Source organism: Stenella coeruleoalba, assembly GCF_951394435.1.
Source record: "Stenella coeruleoalba genome assembly, chromosome: 2".
NCBI classification, from domain to species: Eukaryota; Metazoa; Chordata; class Mammalia; order Artiodactyla; family Delphinidae; genus Stenella; species Stenella coeruleoalba.
In genome coordinates this window covers 28,774,687-28,791,818 of record NC_137147.1, presented here as the reverse complement: position 1 = coordinate 28,791,818, position 17,132 = coordinate 28,774,687, and the positions used below count along the sequence as shown (strand labels likewise).

General features: G+C 39.0%; 1 protein-coding gene across 2 annotated transcripts in view; it reads left to right on the top strand.

Annotated features, from left to right (window-relative positions):
* PSEN1 (presenilin 1) overlaps positions 1 to 17,132 on the top strand; it is a 77,866-nt gene that overhangs the window by 6,088 nt on the left and 54,646 nt on the right. The window contains exons 2-3 of one of the 2 annotated variants that reach the window (XM_079914261.1): positions 2,477 to 2,558; positions 2,651 to 2,778. In XM_079914261.1, the coding sequence (XP_079770387.1) occupies positions 2,704 to 2,778 (75 nt within the window). In that variant the 5' untranslated portion in view covers positions 2,477 to 2,558; positions 2,651 to 2,703. Of the gene's footprint in view, positions 1 to 2,476; positions 2,559 to 2,650; positions 2,791 to 17,132 lie in introns of both variants that reach the window. The other variant, XM_079914260.1, reaches the window with a different exon arrangement.

The following is a 17,132-nucleotide window of genomic DNA, read 5'->3' as shown; positions in this document are numbered from 1 at the left end:
GCTCCTTTGCTTACTGAATGTGACTTTGGGCACGTTCATGAACTTCTGTGTGCCACGTTGTTTCCATCTGTAAAATGGGTAAAGTGAACATAATTAATTAAATCCTCTCAGTGTCTGTCTTTGAGTTTTGATATAAGTAGACAGCCAGTAAACTCCTGTTTAGTGAATGAACAATCACTTTTCTTCTGCTCATATTGTACCTGTAAATGTACTACACTTTATTTACTTTTTATTTATTTTTGCCTGCAGCGCCTTTTCTTGCCTTTTGCTTGTTTCATTTGGCTAACACTGTCTTGCTTACTTGGTTTTGTTTCTGAGGGATTGTATGAGAATATCAGTGACAGATTTCTAAGGGTTTTTTTGTAATAGAGCTGTACTTTAAATGACGTGGTATAGTCTTCAGAGCAGCCAGTGGAGGTAACCAGTTACAACTTTTTCTGTTTGCCATCCTGTGGCATTTCTGCATTAGCTGAGGTAGTAGGTGCTGTACTAAATGTTTTTGTGAAAAAGAAGGGAATAATATGTGCTGTGTTGCTGATCATTAATGCTACATTAATGTTAAATTTTCAATTAGATAGTCAACTTTTAAAAATATAGAAGCATAGGTCAGGACATTTACTTTCAATACTTTGAAAATATAACTGTTCTATTGGAATCCACTTCCCTTTTGGGTAAGCTAACATACATATTGCCAAACCCTAAATATAGGTTTACACCCACAAAACTCTATTTGACTTTTTTAATTGAAGTATATAGGAATGTGCACAGATCGTAGGTGTACAACTCAGTGAATTTTCACAGACTGAAACCTCTGTGTAACTAGCACCCAGATCAAGAAACAAAGCATTACCAATACCCCCAGAAGCTTCTTGTGTACCGCCTTCCAGTGATTAACCCCCATAAAAGTAACTATTGAATCTATTCTTAATTTTAATTCATTTTATTTTAAAAACAAATTAATATTATATATTTAAAACAGAATTGCATAAGTACATCATGTTTAGTTAATATTAATTAGCAATCCTCTGATCTCATACCAGCTAACTATGGGCTGAAGTTGGAGGGGAGGAGAAAGGCACAGTATTTATTTATTTTATTATTATTATTTTTTAAATATTTATTTATTTATTTGGTTGTGCTGGGTCTTAGTTGCAGCAGGCGGGCTCCTTAGTTGTGGCTGATGGGCTCCTTAGTTGTCGCTCACCCGGCTCTTTAGTTGTGGCATGCGAACTCTTAGCTGCAGCATGCATGTGGGATCTAGTTCCCTGACCAGGGATCAAACATGGGCCTCCTGTGGAGCGCTGAGTCTTAACCACTGTGTTACCAGGGAAGTCCCAGGCACGGTATTTAAAAGCATGTAGGATAGGGACTTCTCTGGCAGTCTGGTGGTTAAGACTCTGCGCTTCCACCTCAGGGATTGGGAGTTTGATCCCTGGTGGAGCAATTAAGATCCTGCATGCCGCATGGCGTGGCCAAAAAAAAAAAAAAGCATGTAGGATAAAAGGGAAAGCATACCTTGATTAAGAATTTGTCATGATTTGAATGATCCAAATATAGATCATTAAAGGTTAATTGGAAGTCAATACCTTTACTAGAGGAAAAAATTGCTTTATGTGTTTTTGATGAAAAAATCATTAGAATAAGAAAGTAGAATATTTAGAGTGTAGAAGTTCCTGAAGTTAAAAGTAAAAATGAAACAAGACATTAACAAAATGCTTTCATGTAAATATGTACATGGTAATGTTTTGGATACTATAAGTGAATTAGAATACTGCTTAGGTATGCAAACAGATTTTTTTCCTTCTATATTTCTGAAGACTTTCAATGAAAAGCATAGTTGAAGTCATAAGGAATCGGCTGATGGAAATTCAGGTAGACAGGCAAATGAGAATGTGGCCCCCAGGAGGCTGAAGTGTGGGAGACAGAATGATGTGTGTAAGCAAGGCTGTGCCAGGATGCAGAGTAGAGGCTGGGAGTTAGGAGTCTGCGATTTGGTCCTGGTCTGCCCAGTTGTGTGCTTTTAAGCAAGTCACTCAACTTGGGTGCCCTTTTGCTTTTGTAAAATAGATATGTTACCTGTTTACCCTGTCTTGGGTCATTGTGGTAAAGAAAAAAAATGAGGTGATAAAAAGAAATTTTGCAAAATTAAAAGCACTAGACAAATAATTTTATGGTGATGTAAATTAGGTTGGATTGGAAGAGGGATGTTGATGAGAACATTCTTTAAGATCATTTAGCTCCCTTTGCTCTAGATCTGAAATCATTAGATATCATTCTGATTGAAAATATTTGGTTTCTCAAGTAGATCTACTCATTACCAAGAGGTATCTTGAGCTGACAAAAGTTTGTCAGTTGAGGGTCCTGGCAAATTAATACATTACTGGTTTACAAATTAGACTTATAAGTATTTAATTGGTGTGAATGGATTTACTAGGATTTGACGAACTCTGGGTAACCCAGTAAAATTCTATTTCAGACCTAATCCAGGAGCCTGCAAGTGACAGCAGCCTGTGAGGTCCTTAGAAAGCTTGGCCTGGAGGATAACACATGAAAGAAAGGTTTGTTTTTGGTGAAAGTAACTTATGAAAGTGTTTCAAAATAAAAGTATAACTGTAATGCACAAAAGACTGTTTTCTTTTTCCCTTTTCAGAACCCCAAGAGGCTCTGTTTTCTGTGAAAAAGTATTTCTATACAGTTGCTCCAATGACAGAGTTACCTGCACCCTTGTCCTACTTCCAGAATGCACAGATGTCCGAGGACAACCACCTGAGCAATACTGTACGTAGCCAGGTACAGTGTCAACCTCTACAACTGCCCTTTCAGACTGTGGATTCAGTGACCACCCTCCCTCGCCTCCAGGAGAGGCTCAGGGGGCTGAGCAGGCTTTCTCTACTTTATCAAATTTACATATTTGCTGAACTTCAAATAAGGGAAAGCATTGTACCATTTGGTGCAGGGGACACAAGGCTGTGTGAGACTTGGGTGTTGATACAGTTCCTCCCTGGCTCAGGCATCACCTCCTCCTCTGAGGCCTTTTCCAACTTCCCCGGCTATTTATTATTTTACCTAGCTTACTCTTATTCTTCTATGAGCTGAGTACATTTTATTTACTTTTAGTTTTTCAGTGCCTAGCCTGGTTCTTTTATTTTTTTTCTTTCTTAATTTTTTTTCTTTTTTAATATATTTTTGGCTGTGTTGGGTCTTCCTTGCTGCATGCAGGCATTCTCTAGTTGTGGCGAGCGGGGGCTACTCTTCGTGCAGTGCACGGGCTTCTCATTGTGGTGGCTTCTCTTGTTGCGGAACACAGGCTCGAGGTGTCTGGGCTTCAGTAGTTGCAGCACACGGGCTCAGTAGTTGCAGCACACGGGCTCTGGAGCACAGGCTCAGTAGTTATGGCTCGCAGGCTCTAAGGCGCACGGGCTTCAGTAGTTGTAGTGTGTGGGCTCTAGAGCACAGACTCAGTAGTTGTGGTGCACGGGCTTAGTTGCTCCGCAGCATGTGGGATCTTCCTGGATCAGGGCTTGCACCCGTGTCCCCTGCATTGGCAGGCGGATTCTTAACCACTGTGCCACCAGGGAAGACCCTAGCCTGGTTCTTGACAGTGCTCAGTATATGCTCATTGACTGAATGATGAATGCAGGGCTAAGGGTAGAAGTCCTAGGATAGGTCAAAGGAGAGAATCAGGAAAGGGGTGTAGTCAGTGGCGTGGGACACAGACACTTCACTGGCTATACACACAGACCAGAGCTGCCTGCCACTCTGTTAGCTAACCGTTACAGGTTGAAGGCAGTCCACAGATGGCTTGTGAGATGGCTGGGGCATCAGCCGCATTTTTAGAGGTGGAGACAGAATGGGGAAAGCCACAAGGCCAACTGTAAGCTATGCTGGATGCAGGGGATGGGGGGCAGAGGGCAGACTTTCCTCTATTAGAACCAGAGGGCAGAACCAGTGATAGAAGGAAACAGGTTCTGGATCAGTAAAAAGAAATTTCCTCACAAGTACTTTACGTCTGAAAGAGCGTAGGCTGCCTTGTGGGCTAGTGTGTGCATGTCACTAAAAGCAGTTACGGAGGCTGGAAGACTACCAGCCAGATCTGCAGAGGGTTAGTTCGTGGAATGAGCCGTGAACTAGAGCACTAGGTGGCCTGGAAGTTCCCTTCACACTCCAAAGATTTAGGATTCCAATTCAGGGTCAAAATGTGGGAGGAGGGCTTCACAAAGTAAACTTTGATGGGTGCGTAGGATTAGAATAGAGCAAATTGGGAAGTCATTACTGAGAGAAGAAATAACACTAGTGGAGGAAGAATTTTCCTACCATATCAATTGACAGGGGACTCTATCTGGAGATACGTCAGCAGAGGCAGATGACACTGTATTGCTAGAGCATTTTTAAACAAGTGAAATCAAGTTAAAATGAATTTCAAGGGACGCCCTGAAAGAGAACACCTGAGGGGTTGGGGGGAGGGAAGAGGGGCTCTCGCGTCTGGTGCCTGGGCGGGTGTTTAACAAGCAGTGGTACGAAGGACTGATTTTTCTGACAGCACTCCTGCTCCTCTGCTGTGTGTCAGCAGCTTGACTTACTCCTTTTTGCTGTTCCCCAGGAATGGCCTTTTGAAAAGATAGGCTGGGCAGGATTATAAAGTTCTTGGGGTACAGGCTGTGAAAGTTTGGATGCTACAGACTTTGTACTCATTTTCAAACTGTTACTTCAGAGGAGAGAGGGGGAAAGTGGGAACAGTTGACGTAGGTCTCTGGGTGCCCCTTCCTTAACCAGAGCATCTCCTATTTTATCTGTTGTACATATTGATCTTCTGTGGATCCCTTTGAACAAAAGATTCCACAGCTAAGAAGTTAAATGTCACTCATCTGCCCCAGACCCTCCAAAGACATCTCATCTCAGAATAAAATCTAGTCTCTGAGGTTTAAGCTGTCCCCTCCCCCACCCTCTGTTGTCTCTCACCATCTTCCCCCTCCCTCACTGCTTCCTCTGGGCCCTGGATTCTCCTCCCACTCTTCTCCCTGGCTCTCTTCAGTTCCTTCAGGCCACCTCCTGAGTCACCTTATCAGTGAGGCCATGCCTTCCTTCCCTGCCACCCGGCACTCCCTGTACCCTTCCTTGGCTTTACTTGTGCATGGCACTTACCAGTGTTCCTAACATACTGTGTAGTTAGATATGATTTGCTTACCTGCTTCCCTCCAAGAACAGTGCTTGGCACATAAGAAGCTCTCCACTGTTGGTGTAATATTGTTTATATCCCTCACACTCAGGTTTTGTGGGGCTTTCCTGGTATTTTTTTACTGCCTTATTTTTTCTTTTTAACACCTCAGTGACTGATAAATTGAAAAAAGGGTAGCTCTAGAGGAGGTACAAATGATGTAGGATTGTTATTGATAATTACATGTGTTCATGGTCTAATTTTAGCAAGTCTTAGCAAGTCGTGTTCTCAGTGGTACCTTCCAGATCTATTAGGGCACCATTGTCTAGAAAATCAGGCCTAATTTATTTGTTTACTTTTGCCTCTGCTGTTGATAATGTGATGTTAATTGAGTTTATCTTTTATCTCCTTAAAAATATCTTCTATAGCTTATGAAGATCTTATGCATGCATTCTTATATTTTCCAGTTACCACAAGATAGGTATTATTGCCATTTTACAGTTAAAATGCTTGTCCAAGACCACATAGAAAGTTAAATAACAGACCTGGAACTTAAAACTGTGCTTTCTAATCCCAAACTCGCTCCAGTATTTCTTCTGTTCTTCCAACGGTCTCATACCCCAGAGAAATGTTGTAATACTGAAAAGAGATATTGTATGAAAAAATGCTGGGGAAGAAAAATACGAAGTCTATTCATTTTGCACTAACGTACTTTAAAAAACCCCAAAGAACGAGGAAAAGAATCTCATCGTTATGTTTTTTAGCTATAAAGAAGCCATTGTTTAAGTATATGCTCTGGTTGGTTATGAAAAAATGGGGGTAGGTCCAGATTTAAATTGGACATAGAAGGCTGTTTTTGCAGATTAATTGAAAGCAGCTCTTTTATTTCTGCTGTTGGATAGTGGAGTTGTTAAATACAAGTACCCGAAGACAAGCCTCTAAAGGCACAAAAAGTCCTTATCAGGCTTATTTCTTCTTTATTTGCTCAGGACTAGTTTAGAGGAATTAAAAGGAAATTGACAGATGTGGAAAGTGTGAATCTTTCCACACTACTCAGGAGAGGAAACTCTCATGTTGAATGTCTTCAGTGTGTTGGACTCTGTGCTAGGTGCTGTGACAAACATTATGTAGTTTTAGGGCCTGGCATTTTGGGGATGTTTATCATAAATGAGCAGATTTTCCTTTTTCCTCTGTCTTCTCCTCCTTTGAATAGCTACTCTAGTGAAGTGCTTATCTGTTTAACTCTATATTCTAGAGTACTCAAACATGCTATTTTGCAGTAGATATTACAAAAAGAAAATTCATTTAAAAATATTTTTGAAACCAGAAGGAGAGTGAATATCTTCCCTACAGACTAGGTAAAGATCAGTGTAAAGAAGTGGAGCCTCTGTTCCTTTCCTCTACTCAGTACCTCCCCCCAAAGTCAGGAGCATCCCAAGTCTTGAATTCATATCATGGGGCAATGCTTTGAGTTTGGGAAAGAAGTGAGAGGTTAACTGGGTATTCAGAATTGTCCAAGAACACTGATGAATTGGCATTTAGGGCTTGTGGCTGAATGAGATGTAAACAGGTTCCTCAGAAGGAAGAACTAAGTTTGATCCACTTGTAATTTGAAGTAGCTATGTGTAAGTTTGGTTTAATTCAGCTAATTTCTTAGTACCTCATTTTTCCCATCTGTAAAATTAGCTGATTTGCTAAATAAATTCTCTTCCAGAAGCTTTGTTGTGACCAGAAGTTAGGGTGGCCAGCTGCCCCAGTGTGCCTGAGACTGAGAGGTTCCTGGAAGGCAAGACTTTCAGTTTTAAAACTGGGGCAGTCCTAAGAAAATAGGATCAAGTTGGTTACCCTGTAAGAAGTATAATGAAATTGAAACCATTTTGGATCTGATTAACCAAATTGTACTCAATTAGATGACTTTTCTTGTGTAACTTCAAGTATTGTTACATGATATATTGTTAGTGTTAAGTAGAAGATAACATTTAAAGCATTTTTCTCTTTCCAAAGGTCAAATGTTGCCGGTGGCTTTATTCTTCAACCCTTAGCAGATACAGTCAGGGCAGCCTTAGCCCAGAAAACTGGTTTTCCTTTTGTAGGCTGCTATAGATAATCTCATTCACAGTGAAGGGATTTGAAGTTTATGAGATTAGTCAGAGAGCTGAAAAATAGTGGGCTTCTTTTAATCCGAATATTTATTTATTAACTTTTTATTACATAATATTTTAAGCATATAGAGAAAATATGGCAAATAATATAATGAGCACCCATGTACCTGCCACCCAACTTTATTAAACTTTAACATATTGTCTTTTTTTTTAATTGCATCATTTTGTTGTTGAGGTAAAATTTATAAATAATGAAATATGTAGATCTGAAATGTATAATTCAATGGATTTTTAAAAATACGTATACCTGTATAACCAATATGACAGTAGAGTTATAAAACATTTACATTACCTCAGAAAGTACTTTTGTGGCCCATTATAGTCAGTTCCTACCCACCATAGACAATCATCATTTTGATTTCTTCCTTTTTTTTTCTTTTTTAACTTTTATTTTATATTGGAGTATAGTTGATTAACAATGTTGTGTTAGTTTCAGGTGTATGGCAAAGTGATTCAGTTATGCATATACATGTATTTCTTCTTTTTCAAATTCTTTTCCCATTTAGGTTATTACAAAATACTGAGCAGAGTTCCCCGTGCTATACAGTTATATATATAGCACAGGAAACTCTACTGTATAGCATATTGTCTTATTTGCTGTGTGTACTTTTTTTTACTAAGTTTTTTCTGTTCCTGTTATATATTGATTGTACACTAAATGAAATCATAACCAAACAAGACAAAATTTTGCATTTAATTTGGAAAGATAGTCTAGTTATACAAAAGAAATTACAGATAAAATTGAAGCACCTCTCCCACATTCCCCTTCTTCTCCCAGGATAGTAGTTACTATCCTGAATTTGGAGTTTGTCATGCTTACTATAAATATTTATGAACATAAACAATATTGAATATTATATAATATTACTTTGCATGTTTTAAAACTTTATATAGAGTGTGTGTGTGTAAAAGTTGTAGAAGAAAGTTCCCACTTTCTTTTTTAATTAATTTATTTTTGGCTGTGTTGGGTCTTCGTTGCTGCACGTGGGCTTTCCCTAGTTGTGGCGAGCAGGGGCTACTCTTCATTGCGGTGCGCTGACTTCTCGTTTTGGTGGCTTCTCTTCTTGTGGAGCACGGGTTGTAGACGTGCAGGCTTCAGTAGTTGTGGCACACGGGCTCAGTAGCTGTGGCTCACGGGCTCTAGAGCACAGGCTCAGCTGTTGTGGTGCACGGGCTTAGTTGCTCCGTGGCATTTGGGATCTTCCCAGACCAGGGGTTGAACCTGTGTCCCCTGCATTGGCAGGCAGATTCTTAACCACTGTGCCACCAGGGAAGCCCTTCCCACATTTTTGAAATTTGTATATGTAGGTGTATGCTGCAGAAGACACATGTTTTGGGAATTTATATATAGGTGCATGTATCTCTAGTTCATTCATTTTATTTTGTGAATATATTAAAATCTATTCTATTTATAAATATTTGGTAGTTTCCAATTTTCACAGTAACCAACAGTGTTACAGTGACATTCTAATTCATGAATCCTTCTGCACATGTGTGAGTTTCTCAAGGATCATTGCTGCGATTGGGTATAATGATCTTAAACTATATTTGAGATTGCCAGTATGCTCTCCAAAGTGGTTACACATCAAGAGTGTATGGCTGTTTGCATTCTTTTACATCCTTGCCAGTTCTTTTTTTTTTTTTTTTTTTTTTTTGCGTTACGCGGGCCCCTCACTGCTGCGGCCCTTCGCGTCTCGGAGCACAGGCTCCGGACGCGCAGGCTCAGCGGCCCTGGCTCACGGGCCCAGCCCCTCCGCGGCATGCGGGATCCTCCCGGACCGGGGCAGGAACCCGTGTCACCCGCATCGGCAGGCGGACCTTCAACCACTGCGCCACCAGGGAAGTCCATCCTTGCCAGTTCTTGATATTGTCTGACTTATTATGTGTCAGTTGGATGGGTTTTTTTTTAAATAAATTTATTTATGTGTTTATTTAATTTTGGCTGCGTTGGGTCTTCGTTGCTGCATGTGGGCTTTCTCTAGTTGCGGAGAGTAGGGGCTACTCTTTGTTGAGGTGCACAGCTTATTGCGGTGGCTTCTCGTTGCAGAGCACGGGCTCTAGGCATGCAGGCTTCAGTAGTTGTGGCACGTGGGCTCAGTAGTTGTAGCTCATAGGCTCTAGAGTGCAAGCTCAGTAGTTGTGGTGCACGGGTTTAGCTGTTCCACGGCACGTGGGATCTTCCCGGACCAGGGCTCGAACCAGTGTCCCCTGCATTGGCAGGTGGATTCTTAACCACTGCGCCACTAGGGAAGCCCGGTTGGATGGGTTTGAAATATTATCTTATGTTATTTTAATTGTATTTCCCAAATTTCTAATAAAGTTGAGCTTTTTTTTTTATTGGCCATTTGCATTTCTTCTTTTGTGAATTGCCTGTTCATGATCTTTATCCATTTTTCAATTGGTTATTTGTCTTTTTCTTACTGATTTTGTAGAAGTATATTTTTGGAGGGAGGAGGGATGCTAATCTCATGTTAGCTATATGCTTTTCAAATATTTTCTCCCATCTGTGGCTTCAGTGTGTTGATGGTGCCTAGTTTAAATGTTTTAAGTAGGTGAATTATCCTTTCCTTTTAAAAACGAAAATTATTTGGTTTTTTTTCAATTAAAAATAGATTAAGAAAGATATTCAACACCCTGAATACAAAAAATACTTTTCCATATCCTATAAAGACAGACTGAACTGAAGTAAACTATACTGGAAACTGCTGTGTAGTCCAGCTAATGTTCAACTGTTCCAGTTATTGTTTTACACCCCTACCAGAAAAGTCTGACAAGGAAAAGATGGGTGATTTTGGTGATTTTCCCCTTTTATTTTTTCCACATGTTCTATAATATAGTTATCTCATAATTTAAAAAGAAAGGTATTTTTAAAGGGGAAATTTTTTGAATGTAAAGAAGGGTCACAAAAGGACAATATGCTATCTGGGGAATGTCTGTGGAAAGGGGAGAAGCATTCAAGGTGTCCATGATGACTGACTAACAGTAGTGGGAGAATTAGAGCAGCTGATGTAAAAGAAACTAAAAAAGCATGATAGCCTGGGGTCTTGGTAATTGGAGTTTATATTATGCCCTTGATAAAAGCTTCAGTTGTGTTTGTCAGTCTCCATTTTAAAAGACTGAAATGTTTACAGTGCACTATAGAAACTTTTCATTAAAAATATTGAGTTTTTGGACTTACACCTTAAGCAGGCTTTCATTTTCTAGAAAACTAGCTCATATAAAAATCTTAATTCCGGCTAATAACAGATGAGAGGAGTTACGTCGTTTTCACCTTTTCACTTTTTAGAATTTTTTACTTTTTTATGGTTGTTGACCCCATCTAGGCTGTAAAATCCCAAAAGGCAGAACTTCATTCGTGTTTCTCTGCTGACTTTAAAGTTTATTGATCACCCAGTATCTCTAAACCAGTTCAATACAAATATCCCTGCAAAAGAACAAAGCGGCTTTTGTTTTTTTCTCACATTAGCAAGAGAAAATTTAAAATTTTCTATCTGCAAATAGAAGTCTGAAGTGAATCTTCTCAGTTGCTTAAGGACTTCATCTTTCATGTGAGAGGGTGCTCTGGGCTCCCTGTGCTCTGGACACACTTCCTTAGCCATCTCACATCACTGCTGTTGCCACCATGTCATTATCTGCACTGCTGTCACCATGTGGGGCAGAGCTCCAGTTTTTATGTAGAACAGCTGTCAAACATTGGCATGTCACAAGAACCAAGTGGAGAATCCATTTTATTTATTTCTCCCTCAAGAGTGCGTGTCCTGATTCCTTAAGATGGCATTCAACCAAAAATTTTACTACTTTCCATTAGTTTACCCACCACCTCTAACTAGAAACTAGCATGGACTTCATGTTTTTTTTTGCCGTTGGTTGGCTATGTCTATAGGGACTGGAGACTGGAAGGTCGACTGACTAATGACAACTATTTCTGAGAAAGGGCAAAGCTTATAAGTTGTAAAATAATGGAAGTTCTTTGTTTTCTAAATGTATTTTGCAGGTAAGATATTAAAGTAGCTCTAAGAAGAACATTATTTGGGCCTTTTTCTATAGTTTGTGATCTGTCATCATCCTTTGGTTTACTTTTACTATACCTATTAATTTGTAAAGTTTTATTTTCTGGTGCAAAATTTTGATGGGTAGAGTTCATGTTTTGATTTGATGTAGATTTACAACTTTTATGTGGATTAGCTGAGACCTTTTTGCTTTTCTAATATACAAAGAAGTGATATTTTTGAAATAAGACTAAAATTCATTTATATTGTTAATTAAGCCTTATAAAATGTATGTTACAGCAGTGACTTTCAAACCTTAGTGTGCATTGGAATCCCTGGAAGAATTGTTAGTACGAATTCTCTGGCCCCAAATCCAGAATTCCTGATTTTGTAGGCCTGGGATGGGGCCAGAGAATTTGCATTTCTGATCAATTCCCAGATCATGCCAATGCTTCTGGTCCAGGGGCCATAATTTGAGAACCACTATATTTGAATAAAGAATTAAAGGGAAAGTGACATTAGAGAAAAACAATTAGATTTATAAATTGAATACTCAGTGTTTTAATTCATATTAGTTTATTCTGACCCAAATTTTCTAGTCCTTAAGGAAATAAATGTCAACAGCCTTTTTGATTTAGAATAGAAAAAAATCAGTCATTTGCTAACTAAAAAAGAAGCCTTAAAGTAGTAATCCATTGAAAGGTCAGTAATAATTCTCTATGTAAAGCAATTGCTGAAGAAGACATGTAAATCGTTACCTTCAGCTGTTAAATTTACAACATTAAAATGTGTCTGGTCTTTATAAAAGAAGGTCATCTGCAGTATCTTTTCTGAATTCAAAATATTAAATGCAGAGAACTTTATTAAGTTACTAGCAAATCATAAACTGGCAGAACTAACCCCCTCATTTTCTAGATGATAGTGGGTCACTTTTCTAAAGTATGAGAAATCCTATAAAATTAAACAGAATGCAAACCTATAAGCTGTTGAAAGTGGTGATTAAGTACTTGGGACCTCGAGGAGAAAAAAAATAAATGAAAGGAGTGATCTAAATTTAAGCTGAATCGGGTCCACGGGCTCAATCAGCCTTTGGATGATGATGGTACTGTACTGTTTATGGTAATGAATTTGTTTTCCCATTTATGCTGAAATGAAATAAGGAGAAAGAAGAATGTAAAATCTTGGTGACCTCCAGAGGAACATGCTTGTTTTTGCATGAGAGTAAAGTTAGAAATCCTTGGCACAGATCTTCATAGTTTGTTAAAAAAAAAACAACTCTAGGTTCAAGCCTAACACAACAGCACCATAAATGTTAAATATTATCTCTCACCAGTTGTATCAACTGTTCAGGGAAATGACAGTCTTCCTTGATGACAGAGTGATGGTTAAAGCTCTAACTCTGGGCAATCACAAAGCTTGGACAGGTGCTGGATGGAATTCTGCTTGCTGTTGGAAACATATTGCATATGATTAATAAATATTTTCAAGTTTCCACATAACTTGCCAGTACTTCAGTTAAGCTCCTCTTCTAGTTTTTCCTACAGTGCAGGGCTTAGGAGCCTCACAGTTCTATTTGTGGAAATCCAAACAATATGTATAAAGTCTTATAAGATTCATAGTTTTTCTTATAAATAAATATCCATCTTTAAGTAAATAATATGCAGATATATTTATATCAACATAATGGAATACAGTGTTAATTTTTACATGGGACTTATTACATGGGAATGTATACATGAAATAATATTCGATGAAAAAAGTAGGATGCAATATCTGTGAATGTTCACTGTAGCTATGTACCTATGTGTGTATGTTGAAAAACACTAGAATTTGAGATGTAAAAATGAGTTGTTTTCCTTATAAAATCATCTAAGTTCATATTCAGCAATACAAAATTATAAAATGAAGTGTGGCAAAACTGCCATGAACAAAGTCGAAAAACAAACTGGGCAAAGGCTTATAATGCCTAATGACAGATATATCTTAATATACGAAGAATTCTTATGAAGCCAAAAGGGACATAAACAACTCAGAAACAATATTACCAAAGGATACGAGCAATATATGTATATGGAGGAGGAAGAAGAAATATACATGGTAATAAATATATGAAAAGACTAGTTGATCAACCTTACTAGTAATGAGACATAGAAATGAAAACCTTTCATTTTTCACCTATCAGTGAGCAAGGCTTGATCCCCATTGCTACTAAAAGTGTGGGGAAATAGGCATTCTTGTTTGATGTTCACGGGAGTTAAATTTGTGTTTATTTGGAGGCAAGTTTTCAAGTGAGTCCACTACATATACATGCCTTTTGGAGATAATTTGGCAATTGAATCTAAAAAGGCATATACCTTGTGACCTGGCATTTCCACTTCTAGAAACTTGTCCTATAAAAACATTTCCATAAGAGTGCCAGGAAATATAGACAAGAATATTTATTGAAACATCATTTGTAACAGTGAGAATTTGGAGATAACCTCAGGCTTTTCTTATGTTTTACCCAGTCAGTAGTATAAGGTAATGGCGAATAGTAGGATCTTTTGGCTAAACTGTCCAAATTAGAATCTCTGCTCTAGAACTTCTTAGCTCTGGGATCTTTGGCACACTATCTGATCTCTCTGAGCGTCGATTTCTTTATCTGTTAATGAAGTTTAGAATATTAATAAACTCAGAGTTTTATTAGGATTAAATGAGACAACTCATCTGAAGTGCTTAGAGTGTCTTGCACATACATAGTCAATAAATGTTAGCAATTATTATCATAATTGTCATTATTACTGTGCCATTACTGTAGTGTTTAAGTTGAGGTATATTTACAAGTGTTGGTATAGAAAGGTATCTGACATATCATTAAGTGACAAAAGCAAATTGCAGAACACGGCTTTAAAAGTATCTGAAAGTACATCAGATTGCTCACCATGTTCATATTGTGGAACAGAGATTAGGAAGGACACTTAGTTTCTGTGTTATAAACACAAGTTGATAACACTTTTTAAAACTTCTAAAAATGTTGATAAACTGGGCTTCCCTGGTGGCGCAGTGGTTGAGAGTCTGCCTGCCGTTGCAGGGGACGCGGGTTAGTGCCCCGGTTCGGGAGGATCCCACGTGCCGCGGAGCAGCTGGGCCCGTGAGCCGTGGCCGCTGAGCTTGCGCGTCCGGAGCCTGTGCTCCGCAGTGGGAGAGGCCACAACAGTGTGAGGCCCGCGTACCGCAAAAAAAAAAAAAAAAAAAAAAAGTTTATAAACCTTTGTTTATAATATTTCTTTTAACTACAGAAATAAAACTAAAAACCGGGGGCAGGCAGGCAGAAAACAAGGTTTTAAAAAAAAATGGGCAAGCCCTATGCTCTATTGAAAATACCTCCACAATTTTTGCTGCCTGAGAACTATCCCTGCCTGAGGGTCCACATGCTTTAGTGGCTCAACCTGTACTCGCATCATGTTCTGAAGTGAGAGAAAGGAGAAAGAACTAAAATGAAGCCTCTGACGTAATGGTGTAGGAGCTCTGGGGAATGTGGCTTCGTAGGAACTCACTTCCCACATGCTGGCCACTTCCCATAGGACCCTGCCCTCCCTGAAACTTACAACATTTATACAGTGAGTAATCCTTCCTCTGCCAATGAAATGAAATCATTTATAATGGCTACAACACTGGTTTTTCTGAATCTTAAATATAGCCTTTAAGGGCAGAACCGTGCAGGCTGTAAAAAGATCCTTGGTGGCCAGAGCGTAGGGGGAAGGTGAGGGATCAGTAGGCAGAGAACAGAGGATTTTTAGGACTGTGGAACTATTCTATATGGTACTATGGTAGATGCATTTATTATGCATTCTTCAAAACCCACATAATGTACAATACCAAGAGTGAACCCTAAAGCTAACTATGGAGTTTGGGTGATAATGAGGTGTCAGTGTAGATTTGTTGGTTGTAAAATGTACCACTTTAGTGTAGGTTGTTGATGGGGGAAGGCCGTGTGGGGCAAGGAGTGTAGGGTGTATGGGAACTCTTCGTACTTTCTGCCAAGTTTTGCCGTGAACCTAAAACTGCTCTAAAAAATAAAGTTGTTTTTTTTTAATTAAGAAAGAAATGAGCTACTAAACCACACACACAAAGAGAACTTTATGTTCTTATCTTTTAGAAATATATACTAAAATATTTATGAAGGAAATGATACGTCTGAGTTTGCCTCAAAATAATACTGGGGGCAAAGTGGGTGGGAAAACAAACGGAATAAGATTAACCATGAGATGACAATAATTGAAGCTGGTAAAGTGCACGTGGGGCTTCATTATACACTTCTGACAGTATATGCTTTAACTTTTTCCATAGTAAAAAGTTTGTTTTTAATTAGCCTTAAAAATAATGCTAAGTCGTCATTCTAATATTTAGCCAAGATTTTTCATTTTGGAAATCCCTCAGTAGTTCTAGTGTCACCTTCCTAATGTGACAGTTTTCAAAGGCTCTACACACCTCTTTGAGAAAAACACTTTTTTCTTAAACATTCACTTTTTAAAAAATATATTTATTTATTTAGGGACTTCCCTGGTGGTGCAGTGGTTAAGAATCCGCCTGCCAATGCAGGGGACATGGGTTCAAGCCCTGGTCCAGGAAGATCCCACATGCTGCAGAGCATCTAAGCCTGTGCACCACAACTACTGAGCCTGCGCTCTAGAGCCCGCGAGCCACAACTACTGAGCCCGCGTGCCACAACTACTGAATCCTGCGCCCCTAGAGCCCGTGCTCCACAACAAGAGAAGCCACAGCAATGAAAAACCCTCACACCACAACGAAGAGTAGCCCCCACTCACTACAACTAGAGAAACCCCGTGCGCAGCAACCAAGACCCAGTGCAGCCATAAATGAATGAATGAATATATATATATATATATATATTTTTTTTTTTTTTTTTTTTTTTTTTGGCTGCACTGGGTCCTAGCTGCAGCATGCAGGATGCTTTAGTTGTGATGTGTGGACTTTTAGTTGCGGCATGTGGACTTCTTCTTAGTTGTGGCATGTGGACTCCTAGTTGTGGCATGAGGACTCCTAGTTGCAGCATGAGGACTTCTTAGTTGTGGCATGCAGACTCTTAGTTGCAGCATGCATGCAGGATCCAGTTCCTCAACCGGGGATCAAACCCAGGCTCCCCTGCACTGGGAGCAAGGAGTCCTACCCACTGGACCACCGGGGAAGTCCCTAGAAAAACACTTTTTAAAAAACAGCTTTATTGAAGTATAATTATCACACAGTGAACTGCATGTATTTAAAGTATACACTTTGATCAGTTTTGACATACATTTGTACCCTGGAAACCACCACCACAGTCACAATAATGAACATAACCATTGCACCTAAAAGTTTCCTCATGCTCTCTTGTAATCTCTCCCTCCTGTCCCCCCCCAGCTGCTGTCTATTCCCAGGGAACCACTGATCAGATTTTTGTCACTGTATTCTAGTATTCATTTCGTAGAATTTTATATAAATGAAATCATACAGTACATACTCTTTTGAGAGGCTTTTTCATTGAGTATAACTCCTCCTAGTCAAGATTCATCAGTCTTATAGCATGTGGCAGTAGTTCCTTTTTATTGCTGTGTCGTATTCCATTATATAGATATACCACAGGTTTTTTTGTTTGTTTTGTTTTTTTTTATCCCTTCACTTGTTCATGGGTATTTGCATTGTTTCTGGTTTTGGGTTATTACAAATAAGGCTGTTGTGGTTGTTTGTGTACAGATCTTTGAATAGACATAATTCTTTCATTTATTTTGAGTAAATACCTAAGAGTAGAACATGATCCAATGTAGAAGGTATATATGTAGTTTTTTA